Genomic DNA, 17865 nt, shown 5'->3' with positions numbered 1-17865 from the left:
AAAAGTTTGGGAGTTACTTTAGAAACTGAAACTGGTGTATCCCATTTTAATATTAAAAATGCCTCCGCAGGATTTACGGATGGCCGAGATCTTCAGTGCATAGTGCTTGAGGATTTAAGTTGGGAGATGCAAATTGGGGTTGAATCAGTGGAATGCTGTAAATGCAGTTTGCTGAACCATCACATATCACAGAGAGGCATTTAGTGTTAAGAGATCCACTGGGCAGGGCGCCTGGCTGGCTCAGTCCGTGGAGCAGGTGACTCGATCTTGGGGTTGTGAGTTCGAGCCCCACATCGGGTGTAGCGATCACTTAAAATCTTAAAAAAAAAAAAAAAAAGATCAGTTTAGCTCTTCAGATGGGAGGTGAGGACAGACCTTTGCCAGGAAGGTTTAGCTGACTGGGCTGATTGCTGTGTTGGTCTTGGGAGAAGAGCAGTTTGCGGACTTGTCCAGACCCCATCACCTGCCAGGCCTGAATGTCGCTGTGACGGAGTGTGGCTGTGGAGGGCCGGCCAGGTCATCGGAGGCGAGGGAGAGCGTTAAGGAGGCGGCCGCTCTCCTGAGCCGCTGGTGGGCTCCTGTTGCAGAAGCTCCGGAAGCGTTCTCTTATTTAATCTGCAAGCTCGGAGGTCGGCTTTACTATCCGGGGGGCTGGTTGATCAGTGGTTATTCTTATATACGATCGAGAACGTCTATGTAAAGAGCTGAATTGATGTTGAAACGAGTCTTCACGTTTTTCAAGGAAAACAGCTGCTCAGACAGTTTCTGGTTTTTGCCACTGGTTCGTGTTTACGTTCGGTAGTGAGTCCGAGTTCTTGGTTCGGGAAGGGTGAGGGGTCGAAGGGAATGTGGTCGTGCGAGTGTGCATGTGTGTGTGTGTGTGTGCGCGCGCGTGTGTGTAAGGTGGCTGTCTGGGTAAACCAGCTGGAATCTGCCGCGGGGTCGCCCTGCCTGCCTGAAATCTCACAGGGACCCCGGCGGGGTGCGGGGGCAGAATCCTGTCCCCGGTGAGCGCGGAGATCTGAGTGCTGCGGAGTGCACGTGGCTCCGTGCTTCTGTCATGTGTGGGGGCTGCAGACACTACCTGTGCTGATTTGGGGACACGAGGGATACGTGGGGCCGGAGTCCCCCGGGAAGCCCCTCTGCTGGCGGCCTCCAGGGCGCTGACCGCTAAGAGGCTGCCCTTCGTGCGGCCGTGCCTTCCTGCCATCCCTGGCCCGGCGGGACGTCTGGTGGCCTCTGCGGCTGCGGAGTTTTCACGTGGCCCGGCTGCCCCCGCGGTGAGCAAACGTGTGGACGGGGAGTGTTTGCGTGAAGTTTTCACAGGGCTCGTGGGCCTCCCGAAGCGTGTCCTCAGGATCTGTCAATTTCCTAGACCTCTTTCTGGAAAACACATACTTTGCAGACCAGACATTTGAATGAGCTTGAAGAGGTGATAGGCAGAGGGGTTAAGGCCTAGGCACTACCCAGAGAGGCAGTGAAGTGTGGATGAGGGAGCCCGGCTCCCCCTGGAGAGACGGACGCTTCCCCAGTGCGGGCCGGGGCCGGGGACAGAGTGGGCTCCCGCTGTGCCGGTCGGGAGATGGTGTGGATTTTAAAATTTCACTCAGTGTGGAAACTGAAGCATGCTTTCCCCTCCAGTTATGCCTTAATTGGAATTTGCATTGTTTTAAGTTTGTCTTTGAACCAAATTAATATTGTGTTATCGCTGGGGGAGGGGACTTAGTGAAAATGGGATTTTATTATGTTTTGAGCTTTGTTATACGGGGAAATCTTGCTTCTTAAAATAAAAATCTTCTCTGGAAAAATCTTAATTCATAAAGCAAAACAATGTTGTTTTCGGTATTAAATGTGTAGTTTCTTATCTCTTAGGGTTTTATCTATTAGTTGTAGTTAATTACATCCTTTCTCATTTCCGGGTAACTTTAAGCAGTTTCAACATAAGAAACTGTGAACATTGTTTCATTCTACTTCCCGAAATAGCCTTTTAATTTAGCTTTTTTTTTTTTTTGTAAAGATTTTATTTATTTATTAGAGATCACAAACAGGCAGAGATGTAGGCAGAGAGTGGGGGAAAGCAGGCTCCCTGTTGAGCGAAGATCCCGATGGGGGGGCTTGATCCCAGGACCCTGAGATCATGACCTGACCTGAAGGCAGAGGCTTAACCCACTGAGCCACCCAGGCGCCCCTTAATTTTGCTTTCTTGTGAGGAGCTCTCTCATGACTTCATTCAGCCATTAGGTGGAAACACTCACTAGAGTTTTAAAACACAATTTTCAACACATATTTTACTTGAACATTCCCAATGTCTAAACTATTTCTTTCCATAGTATAAACTTTCCCAAAGGGAATAATATATGAACTGACGTGGTCCCAACAATCATTTTATTTGGGCCCAGAGAGTGTAAACCATTTTGTTACTAATTGAACTAAAGTAGAAATTTTGAATACGTGGTCTTTGAACATAATGTGGATATAGTGACGAGTAAATACAACAGGAGTTCCGTGGTGGCCCATTCTGTTTCTGGATGAAGTTGTTCTGTTGAATTATATTAGTGTTTCTGGAAACTGTAATCTGCTTTACTCAAGGGTCTGCTGGAAGAATTTCTGAAGGTGTCGCCCGGCTTCTCCATGGCTCTCTCTACTCCCACCTCCTCTGTGGCGGCCGCTGCTCCCACCCGGAGGCCTCCCCAGTTCTTGCTCGCGCGCGCCCTTGTAGGGGCGGACTTCTGGGCCAAGCCGGGCTGCAGGTGGTTTTCTCAAAGGAGGGACTTAAAGGTCGTTGAAAATCGGGAATGCCGCTGTTTACCGCCTGGACTCTGAGAAACAAGAGTCTCTGGAGCTTACTTGAGTCTTAAAATCAACCCTGCTTTACTTCCAGATTTCCAGATTTCAATACTTGCGAGTCAGATTTGATACAAAGAATCATATGTAATGTATTTCAAGTTTTTGTATCATTGTTATGTGTTCTATATATTTGTGCCTACGTTGTGAGACTTGGAGTCTATTATTTTAAAGAATTGTGGAGATTTAGGACGTCTTTATTTTCTGAGATTCCTGACAAATCTTTGTGAGTAGTACATATTTTTATTTGAAAATACTTTTGTGTTTGTAGCCGTTGACCTACGTGGGTCCGTAGAAGCACATCATGAAGCCTAGGGATTGTCCAACGCGCTGTGGACAAAGGTGTTCCTAAACCCTGGCCATGTGGCAGAACTGAAGTTTTTCCTCTCTGACTTAATCTCGCTCTGCAGCAGTCTTCAGAAGTAGATTGAATTAGTGAATTAGCTTTTATGCTTCTACTCGAGTTTTGTTTGCTGAGCGACTTGAGATCATCCGTGTGGGCTACCGATGGACTTAGAGACGAAATGCCTCTGGGATTTCCAGTGACTTTGAAGCCATATGAAGCATGAAGGCAAGGATAAGAGACATCATGGCTGTTGCGTGTCTTTGGGTGGATGTCAACTCAGTAGTTTAGTTTCAGGTTCTAACGACCCTACCAGCAGAGGCTTACAGTCCTGCTGTCCTGTGCCTCAGTCTTCCAAGCATTCCTTGTGTCTGCCCTAAAATCACATCCTTTCGAAAACCCGAAGACACCATTAATTTCTTCAAAATTCTCCCGTTAATTTCTGATGTAGTTTGGCTTCTAAACAATAACCACGTAATTTAGTTTTATTTATGTGATGAGAATAACAACTGGTATTTATTGTCTATACTTATGCAATTTTATAGATGGAGTTTTAACATTGAACGCGGAGAACACTAATTATGCCTATCAAGTTCCAAACTTCCATAAGTGTGAAATCTGTCTGCTATCTTTTCCAAAAGAGTCCCAGTTTCAACGCCACATGAGGGATCACGAGCGAAATGACAAGGTATGTATTCTCAAGAGGGTTGTCAGAAATGTGAGCGTTGAAACTGGAGGTATTGTAACAATTGGCATGCCAAACGCAAGTTTTTCTTGTAACTTAGATCCCTAAATTATAGGGCATTTTATCTTCACGAACACCTACCTCGACGTTCCGCGCTTAATTGTAGACGCAGTCCTAAGCCTTCACTGGTTGGTGAGGTGACGCGGGAGCTGGTCCAGCGCATCTGTGTGTCTGAGTTCTGAGTCCGTGGACAGAGAAGTCATCTCAAAGCAGGACTTGGAGTGGGGTCGGTTCCTGAGTGACTGTGTAGAACCGGTGCATCTTGATGTGTTTTTCTCCAACAGGGAGTGCTATCTCCAAGTGGGCTTGCTTTACAGTGGTTTTCCTGGGATTTCCATTGCATTTCCGCAGGGAGTAACACTTCAGAGACTGGAATCCTTTTTGGCAGGGGCCCTTGTGGACTCAGTTAAGAGTATTAGTGTCTTAATGGAATGATGTGCCTGCCAGATAGAAAATGGCAGTTAAAACGACCATTAAAAAATGACCGTTGATTTCCCCTCAGTTTGGAGCACGTAGGTCAGGACAATGCCAGGGACCTCTTCTCTAGGGAACAGGACATGACTAACTGGCTTTGTTTTCAGTGCGACTGTGAACTAGAATATATGATAACACGTACTGTTGCTAGTACCGGTATCAGCTGTATTACGCTCCTAAGTTGAAAATCTGAAAATACTGACTCTCTTGTGCCTTGATATTCAGAGAGAAATACCAGTGATTATCTTTCTACAAGGAAGTGGCAGAATGCCTTTCATTTGGGAAAAATTTTAGACTGCGATAAGCAACTGTCTTAAAATCTAGTGAAGGTTTTTATGATTACTGATTCTGCTTGAAGTGACTCTTTAGAGCAGTGGAGTTGGTCAGAAAAGAGGGAAAAACCCACCCCCAGGAGCGGAGTCCCTCACATTCATATTCGTGGAGACTGTACCCAGTACACTTAACGTGCAGCGCGTTTTACTCAGGGTGTGTTCTGTTCTGCATGGACGACTTGTCGTCCTTATAATCCTTTGAGAAACTCTGTAAGGAGCTTTGCTGTGTCCATTTTGGATTTACCGACTTAGGTGCGGGACAGACCAGAAGTTCTTAGATTGCCTGTAGATTATGGTACTTGTTGATATTTGAATGGCATTTATTGTGGAAAGATTGTATTTCAGTGGCTTCTTGACTTTTCTCTCCAAATAGCCACATCGATGTGACCAGTGCCCCCAAACATTTAATGTTGAATTCAACCTGACACTTCACAAATGCACCCACAATGGGGAAGAGCCTACCTGTCCTGTGTGTAACAAGAAATTCTCCAGAGTGGCTAGTCTCAAAGCGCATATTATGCTCCATGAAAAGGAAGAGGTAATTATTTTGGCCTATACTTTATTCATGGATTTTTAAATGCATCTCATCCTTAGGGGGATTGTAGGTATCTACTAGTTTAAAAAGCCTTTTGTACGGATTTCAAGGAGTTCGTAATCATTCAGTGTGCCTTGCCTGACTCTCTACGCCTCTGACAGAACCGTTTATTTTCTGGCCTGTCACTACCTTAGGGCAGACACCTCAGTGTGTCCTGTATCTGGAGGACCCAGACAGGCCCACGTAGGATTCCGCAGTGGTCCAGAGAAAACGTTCTGTCTCTGGAGATGGAAGCATGTCCTTGCTTGGCTTCTGGATCCACTGACATGTGGGAATTTGGGAAAAGAGGAGATATTCATGATGACCCAGAGCCGTTTACACAGCAAAGTGAGCCCTTCTGAAAGGCCCACAGCTGTCGTTATGAGATGACAGGGCTACGTGGCTGGTGTGTGAGGGGGGGCTTCCTGTTGCTAGGGTGGGTGGGCCTGACTTGGAGTACAAATGGCTGTTGCTTTCTAAATATTAAGCCCCCATGTCCCTGATTATTATTGTGTGAAATTAGGAAAATGCAAATAGTAAAAAGAAAGTAAGTTACCTTTATTTCTGCTGTCCCGGGATGGGTTGTAGAAAACTGTTTGGTGTACTTTCCTCCTGAGACAGAAAAACAAATCCGGTATTTAAATTGCATATATAAAAATTAAGTTCATACTTTCTATATACGGTCATCTCTTCTTTTTATACATCTTTACTTTTTAATATAAACTATTTTTATCTTTGTAAAAGTTATTGTATAAATGTGTGTTTATTTTGGAACAAAATTAGAAACTAAAGATTAACAAGAGCAATATTATTAGAAGAACCAAGAATCACAAAATCTGGAGAGAATGCCTATGCAGTCTTTCAGACTTTTTTTTTTTTTTTTGCTATATATGCTTTCCATAACTATTTAAGAATAGCTTTCTTTTTCTTTTTTTTTTTTAAGATTTTATTTATTTATTTGACAGAGAGAAACACAGAGAGAGAGGGAACACAAGCAGGGGGAGTGGGAGAGGGGGAAGCAGGACTCCCTCTAAGCAGGGAGCCCGATGCGGGGCTGCATCCCAGGACCCTAGGATCACGACCTGAGCTGAAGGCAGATACTGAACGACTGAGCCACCCAGGCGTCCCTGAAGAATCGTTTTTTAATTCAAAAATGTTTATGCTGCTGCTTTTAACCTGCCCTTTTCCCCTAATATATTTGCAGACGTGTCTCCCCCATTTTCACCGGCTGTAGGATGAAGGCTTCCCCATGTCAGTATTTTAAGCTACTTTCTTAGTCTCTTGTGTCCGGATATAGCACAATGATATGCAATCATTTCTTCTGTTATTTAACATTTATTTATACTTTCTAAATACTCTACATAGTGCATCTTCTTATGTATCTTTAATTATTTCATTAGGGTAGATTCCTGTAGTTGGATTTACTGGATTAATACTACTTTTTCACCTTCTTTGTAGAATGCCACATGACGTTCTAGAGCCTGAGCTGCTCTGCACCTCCCCCGCCGAGTGCAGCTATGCCTCATCTCACTCATCGCTTTTTTGGTTTTTTTGAAAAGCAGAGAGCGCCTACATTAAATGGTGTATTAAAGTCCTCTGGACTGAGTTCTGCGTGCGCGTAGTGGGAGCCGTGAGTAGCCGAGGGAGCCAAGCGTGATTTCCTGTTCTTCGGGAAGTGGCTTCTGGGCTACTTCCCTAGGCATCCTGGGCGCACGCAGATCTCCTCTGCGGCCCTGTTAACACGGGCCATCCATTCTTTGCCTTTTGTCTTGTGCGGACTGTGCCTCCGCTCTTGGGATACTTCCATGCTCGGGGGGGGCAGGGGTGTCTCGTTCTTTTCATCAGCACATGGCATTCCGTGTGGACACACATACCGTGACCAGCAGGTTGCCCCGGCAGACTCGTAGGTGGTTTTCAGCCTCGTGTCTGTACAAACAGGCTACAGTGAGCGGTCTGTCCATCTTCAGAATCTGGTTCTTGCGCTTGCTTAGACGTACTTCCCAAATCTGAAATGATTTCCTAAAACCCCACCACATCTCACAGCGCAGGTGCACATGGGGCACAGCACACACACGCATTGTACAACCCGGGGGTTCACACCAATCCTTCCACCTCCAGTCTCCCCTTCCAGGACTCCCACAAGCCTCCCTCCTGTCCTCCGCCACGGGGACCCGGGCTCCAGTACTGGCACACTCGCTCACGCCTGGCTCAGCCCCTGTCAGTCAACCCACTGAACGTCATGTGGGATCCAAAGGACGTCCGGGGCTCGTGGGTTCAGTATGTGTCATGTTTGAGGCCTGTCCCTTCCCAAGTGCACTAACTGCCCTTGACGTAGGTCCAGTTAGTGTGACCACAAAGACAGTCCAAGGCAGAGTAGGAGTTGAGGGCCGTGGGAGGGGGTCAGTTTCAATATCTGGAGAGTAACTTAGTCTTATAAGTCAAAGTGGCAGGAACAAGGAGCATCAGAAGAACCGCGGCCTCCTGTACCCTCTGCCCGCTCCTCCCAGGGCTCCCGGGCACCACCACCACCTCGTGTTTCCGCGTTGTCTTTGCTCTGTCTCTCTGTCATGATAAGCAAATGTTCGTGTGCTTCCTGTTTTCCTTTTCTGGTTTATTATTAATATGAACATTAGAATTTTGCCTTTTTTAAAAATCACTTGGTATTTTCACTTTGAATTAAATTCTTAGATTGTTACAGGGGAAGATGCGTGTGTTTACAATACTGAATCTTCATGGTCCAAACACCTCCATAGCTGTCCCCCCTTTCCCACGTGATAGGTAGACGGCAAACACCCGACTGGATGACGGGCACAGGGAGGTTAATCAGATCGAACCCCAGACTTAGAAGCTCCCGTGGCGACGCTCTCAGGTCCCCTTCCTCCTCGGGAGCTTGTATCACTTTACTCTCGTTCAGTAAACCTTGCTTTGCTGCCACCAAAAACCCCCCAAAAACAAAAAAAAATCTTGGTACTGTTTTGTTCATGTGGATTCAGTATGTTATTTAAGTCCTGAACGGTTCTAGGATTTTTATTAATGCCATTGCAGGGGCCTTTCTGTTGGGTGTTTGTCATTTGTCTACAGGAGAGGAGTGTTTTTATGTTAGATTTGTCACCTGCCGTCTTGCCAGATTCTCTTTGCGCTTTCAGCTGTGCGGCCCTGTCTACAAGTAGTAATAAGAATTTTTGTTTTCACTAGCGTGTGTGGGGGGGGTTCTAAAGTAAAACAGCTGCTGATCATTATAAGTCATCGCCGTATGTAGTGATGGCGTATTCCCCCTTCTTGTTTTGAGAAATTTCGCTCTTGAAAAGTCTGTGCAGTGAATACTCGGGAACAGTGAATCCTTTACCTGGATTAGTTACAAACTTCGCCAGACACCACCCCTGCCATCCCTGCCGCGCACCCTCCCAGGCTCCATGACCTTCACACGCTCCTGATCACAGAGCCCTGGCAGACCCCAGAAAGGACCTTGCTGCAGTGGGTGGTGCTCAGAGGCCCGAGGGGCTCCCGCTGGGCGGTGGCGGGTCCACGCTGGGTCTGGAGCTTTCCTGCTCCCGCCCATCCTGAGGGTGGTTTTGTTCCTGTTCAGAGCTCCGGGCCCCGCAGCCCAGCAGGTCCTTGTCTGACTCACTTAGCAGCCCCGTGAGAAGCTGCCCTACGCGGATCGGGCCCGCACAGCCTTTACACCCGGGACGCCCCAGTGCACGCGGATGGTCTCTGCGCCCTGCCTTCCTCACGGTGACCCCCAAACCCACCTTCGCAGAGGTTCTCAGGCTCACATATCTCCTGAGGGGTCCGGTGCCCCGGCTCCGCTGTGCGTCTGCCCTGCTGCAGCCTCTGCTGTTGCTGGGCAGTGGAGACGCTGGGAGAAGGCAGCGGGCGCCGGAGCTGGGTGCAGCCGCCTGCGGGGATGGGAGCAGAACCTGATCAGAGTGGGGGACATGGGCCGCCAGCTAGCGTGTGTGCAGCCCGTGTGATGGCGTGAGGAAGGCGTCAGGACAGTGGGGATGTGGGGTCTGCGCTGGGAACATGAGGTGAACCCGGGGTGCGGGTATGGGGCTGCTCTCACAGGGCCTCCCTGGGGGTGTGGTGGCTGTCCCCTCGCGGCACCCTGCGACTCACTGCACTGCTGCTTTGGAGCTGGCTTCTAAATCCGCCGTGACTGTCCACGTGCTGGGGCAGGGGAAGAACAGGGATTCATCATTTCCAGCAGTTCTTAGTTTCTTGGACGTTCGTTTTAGAATCTTCCCTCCATTGTATTTTCTCTTCCACATGCTTCGTCCGTCTTCTTTCCCATGTTGTTCCTCCAGCCAGAGCTCACTGTCCTTCCCTCTGATGATGGTCCTTTGCTGGTGTCCAGTTTCTGTGGTTTGAAGCTGTGCAATGACGTCATCTAGTCTCACCTGACTCTCAGTGTCATCGCTGACACCCCCACTGTCTTTGCCTTTCACTGTCACGGGTGCGAGGACATCAACGTTCCATCCTCTTTTTTTTCCCTAAAAAGATCTTTGAGGAGCAGTATTTCCGGAGATGTAGACTTCACATTTCTATCACTATTGCTATCCTGTCTTCTCTTTCTTCTCTTTGAGTCTGAAAGACTCCGATCTCTCAGACCCTGAGTGATCATGGGAGAGCAAGTGGCAAACAGAGGGCTTCAGTGGGGCTGGGGTCTGCAGCAGGTGGTGTGAGGAGTGTGGATGCTCTGTCTTGGCCACGGCATCTGCTGCCTGGAGAAGCTTCTGGAGGCTGGGGAGAGATACTCAGTCCCCTGATATCATCACCCCACTCCGGGCAGGAGTTCCTGACGGGGGTTTTCCAGGGGCAGAAGCAAAAAGGCTTTGCTGTTTCAGATGTGAAAATACATGGGCCTGGTGTGAGAAATAGAGTACTCTTCTCTGACAGGGTCGTGTTAGGGCCCAGGTTCAGAGGTTGCCTCTGTCTCCTGTGTGGCCTTGTATAGTTCTTTGCTGGTAGGGCCGTTGTGCCCTCCAAGGCTGCCCGGGACCCCACCTGCCCTCCTCTCTCTCTGAATCACCCCTCCTGTGGCTCAGTGAAAAGGAGGAGGGAGAGGCCATGCTTCTCCTGCGAGGCCCGGTCCGCACGCGGGAGCGCACAGTCCTCACATGGGGTGGTGGGCGGTAGTGTTTTGAGTCAGAGAGCTGTGTGCTCTGCGAGGAAATGTGTTCCCAGGTAAGAAAAAAGTAGATATCGGAATACGATTATCAGTCTTTCCCACGTATGTTAAAACAACACAGCTTTGGCTGCATTTCTCTGTTGGCATGTATTTATTTCTCGGCGACTTGGTCTGAATATGGTATGAGTAACACAGGAAGAAGTCCTGACCTCCGGTCACATGCAGAACTGACCTGTGAGAGTCCAGCCGACACGGAGGCCCCCCGCCCCGCCCCACTTCGCCACCAGTGAGAACATAACCCACTGACAGAGGGCTGGGGGGCAGGAAGAAGGCCAGCCCAGGAGCGGTACGGCCATCAGTTAATTGGGGCTTTTCATTCCCTCCCGCACACCCGTTGCTGGAGAAGCCTGTAGGCGTCTGCCGACAGGCACAGGCGTAAAAGTGCTCCCAGGGTAGCTGCTTCCCCTTAGCCAAAACTGGCCCAAGACTGGTTTGCGACAGAAAATCTTTTTGACGACGCCCGCCTCCAGCCACGTACCAGCTGGAAAGCTGCTCAGCAGGGCTGCGAGGGACCCTCCATCCCCTCCTGCCCCCGTCCTCAGAAGCGGGTAGCCCTCTGATCCCATGCCCGCGGGGGTAAGTGCGAGCTCAGCTTGCATCCGTCTCTGGGCAGAAGGAGGTGGGACCCAGGCTCCCCCGCCTGATTGTGTGAGCAGAGCAAGGCGGGAAGCCGACCTCTCACGCTGTGCCCGGAAGCAGGCAGCGCTCGGACCCTGCCAGCCCCGGCGGGGAGCTGAGCCTCACGGCACCTGACGGCAGGGAGAGTTAACCACAGGGCGCAGGATGGACGGGTCCACCCCGAGCTTTCCGCGCCGGGGCCGCGGGACCTGCAGTGAGCCTCCCCACGACGAGGTCCCTGGCCGCATCTGGGCGGAGGGACTGCCATCTGGTCTGGAGGCTCCCAACGTAGCACTCCAAGTGCTCAGGGTCTGGCTGAAGATACTCAGTAGACCAAGAACCACGGTAGTTCCGACGGCATCGAGAAAAGATGGCAGATTCCCACACTGAGGGGAGCCCGATGTTGGAATTAGTTGGCAAAGATTTTAAAGCAGTCATCATAAAATTGCTTTGTGAATTGTTTTGAAACAAACAAAAGAATGAAACTGAAGCGAGAAGAACCAAATGGAAATTACAGTGAAAAAGTGTACTGAACTTAGTTGAGGGCTTGGCCGTGGAATGGGGAACCCAGAGGCTGCTGAGGTAGCCCAGGGCCTGGAGGGGACGTTCACTGCTAACTATGGACGGTGTACCTGAGGGTCTCAGAGATGGGGCCGCCGGAAAGGTCACGCGGTGGCCCCCGGTGGGGAGCCAGAAGGACAGGTGTTATGGGGGGGCAGGCTCGGAGCCATTAGTATCTATTGTATTTTAAACTCTGACCTGTAGAAATGAGGCCTTCAGCAAGATGGGGGCTGACCAGAATGCCATGTATTCCCTTGACGAGTTCTGCTTGTCACTCGTCCATGATGGAAATTATCCCACGGGTCTGTTCTAGGGGAGAAAGCAGTTACCACGTGTAGCCTCGAGGAGAGACGTCCGCTCTGAGTATGGAGAACACAGGACAGGGGCATGTCCCTTAGCTGTCGGTGGGGAAGCAAGGTGTGGGGCTCCTTGCTTGGCTCCCTCAAGTGTGGCCAGCTGCTGGAGCGGATGGGAATCATGTCCTGGCTCCTGGGGCTCTCTGGGCGTGAAGCAGAGACAGAGACAACACTCTCCACTCTCCAGCACGAGCTGGTTTCCTTGTGTCCCCGGGGGCCTTGCCCTTGCTTTTGCCAAGTGAGTAAGCTGTGCTCTGGGAAGGGACGAGTGTGGATAGCTCCTGCAATACTCTAATCTGATCATATGGTTAAAAAGTAAGTAAAAAGGATGCACCAGGGCCAGAGCAATAAAATAGTAAGGGGAGGACAGGACAGGTCGGGGAACCAAGTTTTATTTTACAGTTATGAGAAGGGCACCCGGGGCAGTCCTGAGCAAGGACGAATGTTTTGCCATACAAATTTAGGAGTTCTTTTTTTTTTTTAAAGAGAGGCAGCAAATTTTGTTAGGTATTTTTTCCTTTTTGACAGTTTCCTAAAAAGAATTTTCTTTGTTATCAACAAGATGCTGACAATTTAGTAGCTCATTATTTCCTTAAATTATTCTATAATAATACTAGCAAAGTTATTGCGTTGAAATCACTGGGTTGCTCAGAATATTCCCTTTAGCTCGTCTTTTTGTCCAAGGATGCCTCTCATTATTGATGAATTACTCATTTTAATGGGGTCTAACGTCTACAGTGTTGGAATGTGCAGGGTTGGAAGAAAGTCTGATGGAAGAAAAGCTCAGTAACTTCAAATATGTGAATAATATTTTGGATATATTTTCCAAATAAAATATATTAACATAGAATTTATTTTATCTGTTTTGTTATTATTTGGAAATGACAGTGTCTGCTCACTGACTGGGTTACACTCATTTTTCCTCCGTGTTTGGACAGTCTGTTGGGGATAGTTTAAAAGCCCGTACGGCAGAATCTGAGTCAGCCCCTGCAGCGCCGTCCTCCGCAGCGGCTCCTCCCGCGGGGCCCCGTCCAGGCCCTGTCTCCGTTGAGTGTCTTCCATGCACTGCTCTGTGGGACTTTCTGGTGTCCTGTGGGGGCAGGTGCTGTGACTTCCCCATGGTGAGCACTCGGAGGCACAGCTCGTCCTGAACCGGCCCAACTCCAGGACACACGGACAGCTGTTACCAAACGGACAGAGGAGTCGTTGAAAATCTATAGTAGCCATATTAAAAAAGTTTAAAAAAAAAGAAATGAATTTTATTTTAATATATTTATTTTGAAACTGGATCTAAAATATTATTCACATATTAAAATTGAGCTGTTTTACGTTCTTTGCTTTTCGCAATAAGTCCTTGTGGTCCCGTGTGTGTTCTGTGCTTTTTCCGTGGCGCGTTCAGACCACACCAGTGTCCAGCGTGGGGCATACTGTGTCCGGGCGGGGGCCCGGGCCTCCCTGGGAGGCGCCCGTGAAACAGGTGGTGACCGTGATAGTGTTTCCGTTCAGAGGTTTATCGGCTGGGGTTTTATGTCAGGGTAGTCTGCAGACTCTCGTCCTACTCTGAGCTCTGTCCCGACCCTTCTGTGGCGACATCCTTCTGCTTCTCGCACGTTCCGTCCGCACAGGTGTGCACTGTGCCCGTGCGTGCCCCACAGCGGCCCCGCTCTCGCCGCCGCTTGCTTCCTTGGGCCACGCTCTGTTCCGGTCAGGACGGTTTTCCCAGAAGCGTTTTTGGACACGGTGACGCGTTCTTGGAGAGTGAGAACAGTGCGTGTTCCAGAGGAGAGCGTGATCGGGGTATCGGCCGCTTGCGCACCCGTTCTTCGAGGACGCTGCCGTTTCGAGGTGTTCCCTCCGCTCAGGGCTGGGCTTGTCTTTTGCAGAGTCTCATCTGCTCCGAGTGCGGGGATGAGTTCGCCCTACAGAGCCAGCTGGCCACGCACATGGAGGAGCACCGGCAGGAGCTGGCCGGTGGCCGGCCGCACGCCTGCAAGGCCTGCGGGAAGGACTTCGAGACGCCCTCCCAGCTGAAGGAGCACGCGAAGACGCACTACAAGATCAGGTGCGAGCCTCTGCTGGGGCTTGGGAAGACAAGTCTGTGCCCTATGTTAACGGCAGGTGCGCTTGCCTGGGGTGGCTTCAGTACACCGTCTGCTCAGAAAGAGCAGTGCAGGGGTGCCTGGGTGGCTCACTGGGTTGAGCCTCTGCCTTCAGCTCAGGTCATGATCTCAGGGTCCTGGGATCAAGTCCCGCATGGGGCTCTCTGCTCAGCGGGGAGCCTGCTTCCTCCTTTCTCTACCTACTTGTGACCTCTCTCTCTCTGTCAAATAAATAAACAAATAATCTTTTAAAAAAAAAGATAGGATAGAGTTGCCGTATGCCACACATTTTAAAAAAAAAAAAAAGGCAATAGCAGCTCAGCGGCGGCCGGTCCGGCGTGGTGTCGGGACAGCTGTTCGGACGCGCAGGCCTGGGGCGCGGAGAAAGCTTAGGCTTCTAAAGCATCAGGCTACCGGAGCAGAACTCTCAGGCAGTAGCGCAGTGTTGAAGGCTGTAGGACGAGGTGTTGGCTGAACGTTTCCCCAGGTAAGTCATGAGCTGTGAGAAGCAGGTCCACAGGGCCGGGGCAGCCCGTTTAACAAACTGGAGTGTCTCCACTCCCTGTTCAGAAGCTCTGCATTCCCGATGCCGCGCTTAGTGTGTCCGCGAACGTGTGTGAGGAAAATGGGGTCTCTGCAGGCAGCGCTGTCAGACCAGGAGACTTTGTGTCCCCACCTTGTGGGTGAGAAGCTCTAGGTACAGGACTGAGTCACTTTCCCACGGTTTTATAGCTCGGAGGTTTCAAGCTTCAGGATTTAGACCCTAATTGTCTTGTTTTCGAGCTCATGATTTGAACAAGCGTGACCATATTTAAATACATATGTGCACTTATTTCTAGTAGAACTTAACGTGTCTTCCTGAGTTTCATATTTGGTTTATTCCTGATTATATATTTTTATCAAAACTTCATTTTCTTAATGAAACTGAAGACAAAGTGCCTTCTGGCCCGGGTGCGCCCGTGAGTGGATGGCCGTGTCCGCCGGTGAGCGGACGGCCGTGTCCGCTGTCGCCCGTGGACGAGCCTGCGTGCCATGCGCCCCCGAACGGCAGCCGCAAGCACGGCGGCGGCTTCCACGCCAGCTAATGACGCGCACAGACCCGGGAAGACTCTGTAGGATTCGTTTACCCTGCTAGGCGCTTGTTAGCGGCGTGGACTGTGCCCCCCGTGGGGCCAGCCTGCCTCCCCCCGCCCCACATTGCCCGCCCTCGGCTAGCAGGGCCCAGACCACGCTGCGCGTGCTCCCGCACACTGGGTTCCTACCTGGGTGGAGTTTGAACACAGCAGGTTGGGTGTGTGTCTGAGGTTTTTGGAGAGATGATGAATGGCGTCTAGGTGGTCAGCATGCAGCTGGCCCCGCTGGCTTCCGGCCCTTCTGAGCTGGAGGGATGGGCCAGACACACAGCCTCATCCTCACATCGTGCTGGTTTCTCAGAGAGAGAAGTCAGTGGAAAGGTTTCAGGGAGTGCTCGTGCGGAGAGGGACACAGAAGTGGATTGCCCCGGGGCAGTGCCAGGAGGGCGGGCAGGCTGGTGAGCGGGCTGTGTTAGGCAGGCCGTGCTGAGGAGGAGGGCCCTGCGGGAGGAAGGGGACTGCAGCAGAGGCAGAGCCATTGGCACAGCCCCTCTGCAGTGAGTTTTCTCTGCATTTGAAAGCAGAAAGGAGGCTGGCACTGGGGAGCCCACTGCAGAGGGGAGCTTGCTGGCACCGGGTGTGAAGAAGGCAGGGCTCCGGGGCTGAGGGCCTCAGGAGGCTATCCTGGGAATGAGGGCTGATCCCAAGGGTAGTGGGAAGCCTGTCCCAGCTTCCCCCGTGGCGTGGCTGCTGGGGGGTGGTGGTGGGGCAGGGAGGCTGGCAAACCGTCACAGCAGGCAGTGGTGGTCTGACAATTGGAGAGTGGGTGAGGCCTGAGCATCTCCGGCGGTGTTTTGAGTGGAATCAGTAGCTTTTGAAGATGGACTTGAAGCCAGGGGTGAGATAGAGAATCTGGGCGACTCCTGAGGTTTAAGCTTGCCCAACTGGGAGCTGCTGTTTTCCACTCTGGGAAAGCAGCAGGTTGGGGAGGAACAGAGCCCTGTTTGGTTCCCAGGAGCTCGCAGCCCCCAGGGAGCTGAGTGCAGAGCCGTCAGGCGGAGTGGGGGGAATGCGTAGGGCTGGTGTCAGGGCTGCCGGAGGGAGGACTTTGAGATCGTCGGCCTGCGGGGTGTGGTGAGAGCAGGGAGGCCGGAGGAGGACATGAGACACGGCAGGTGGGGACGCATGCACACACATCTTACATCTGAGGACCGCAGGTAGAGCTGTGTCCAGAAGGGACAGTCTCACCTCTCCCCTGCAAGAAAACAAAGTTTCTCTCCCCTTAGTTGGGGAAACATGAATTTTTTTTTTTTTTTTAAGATTTTATTTATTTATTTATTTGAGAGACAGAGCTCACAAGCAGGCAGAGAGGCAGGCAGAGAGAGAGGAGGAAGCAGGCTCCCTGCTGAGCAGAGAGCCCAATGTGGGGCTCGATCCCAGGACCCTGAGATCATGACCTGAGCCGAAGGCAGCGGCTTAACCCACTGAGCCACCCAGGCGCCCCAAAACATGAATTTTATGGTACCGAACACACAGAACGACTGCACATCTGAGTTTCTGTGTCTGCGGAGACTCACATTCCTGTGGGGCGGATGTCTCATAGCCCGTGTTCTCACCGCCAGTCAGCCACACGTGCTGACTGCATTTTAATTTTGAGCTTGTGACACAGAGGAGACGACTTCATGAACGTTTTCCTCCCGTGTCATACCAGGGTATCGAGTACAAGGTCTTATAATCGGAACATCGACAGGAGTGGATTCACATATTCATGCCCACACTGTGGAAAGACGTTTCAAAAGCCCAGTCAGTTAACTCGGCATATTAGGATACACACAGGTATGAAATATGTTCACTTTGGGGCCATTTACAGTACGGCTTAGAGGAGAGAACATGTGCCTCCGACCAGCTAGACCTGGGAGGTCGGGCTGCCACTTCTGTCCTTTGCTTGGTGACCTCGGAGTGGGCGGTTGCATGCGGGAGTCCACAGCATGGGCGAGCTCTGTCCGCACAGGTGGGTTTGGGGTCTTGGGTTTGGGGGCGATGTATTTCCCCTTTAATCCGTCAGGTGTTCACACATGTGGAATTATATTTTGATCGTGTTTCTCCCTCTCCAGGTGAAAGGCCGTTTAAATGTAGTGAATGTGGGAAGGCTTTTAACCAGAAGGGGGCCCTGCAGACGCACATGGTCAAGCATACAGGTGAAAAACCCCACGCCTGTGCCTTCTGTCCTGCTGCCTTTTCTCAAAAAGGGAATCTCCAGTCCCACGTGCAGAGAGTCCACTCTGAGGTAAACGTCGCTCTCGGGTCTGTGGTGCTCCCGCGTGCGGTAGACGGCTCCGGGGTGCATGCAGGAGCCCGAGGTTCTGAAATGCAGATTTATGGTTTGTGCAGCGCAGACTTTGTGTCAAACAAGGAGCAGACACGTATCTCTCTCTAGACACCTTTTCGGCTTACCAGGGGGAGAGCTATAGAATGTTCTCTTCTCGTGGTCTTACGGATGCTATTACGGCTTTGACAAAGGCTTAGAAATGATCACGCTGCCCTTGTCAGTTACCAGCCATCGGTCCGGTAACGCCTCATCCCTTTAGCAGACGTGGGACACAGACATGTCAGATCTGAGAAATTGAGACCAGAAATAAATTGAGGGAAAAAAAG

At 50.7% G+C, this 17865-nt stretch overlaps 1 protein-coding gene across 9 annotated transcripts in view; it reads left to right on the top strand.

The window, feature by feature from the left end:
- The window catches only part of ZNF236 (zinc finger protein 236), a 106742-nt gene that overhangs the window by 9222 nt on the left and 79655 nt on the right, over positions 1-17865 (top strand). For 7 of the 9 annotated variants that reach the window (XR_007122003.1, XR_007122002.1, XM_047698270.1 and 4 more), the window contains exons 2-6: positions 3733-3875; positions 5112-5276; positions 13922-14100; positions 16922-17046; positions 17325-17497. Coding sequence is in view for 7 of the 9 variants with exons in the window: in XM_047698270.1 (XP_047554226.1) it covers positions 3733-3875; positions 5112-5276; positions 13922-14100; positions 16922-17046; positions 17325-17497 (785 nt within the window). In the remaining 2 variants the exon portion in view is untranslated. Of the gene's footprint in view, positions 1-2151; positions 3416-3732; positions 3876-5111; positions 5277-13921; positions 14101-16921; positions 17047-17324; positions 17498-17865 lie in introns of those variants that run through there. The other 2 variants (XM_047698268.1, XM_047698267.1) reach the window with 2 other exon arrangements.

This window comes from Lutra lutra, chromosome 12 (assembly GCF_902655055.1).
Source record: "Lutra lutra chromosome 12, mLutLut1.2, whole genome shotgun sequence".
Classification (NCBI taxonomy): domain Eukaryota; kingdom Metazoa; phylum Chordata; class Mammalia; order Carnivora; family Mustelidae; genus Lutra; species Lutra lutra.
This window is presented reverse-complemented; position numbering and strand designations above follow the sequence as displayed.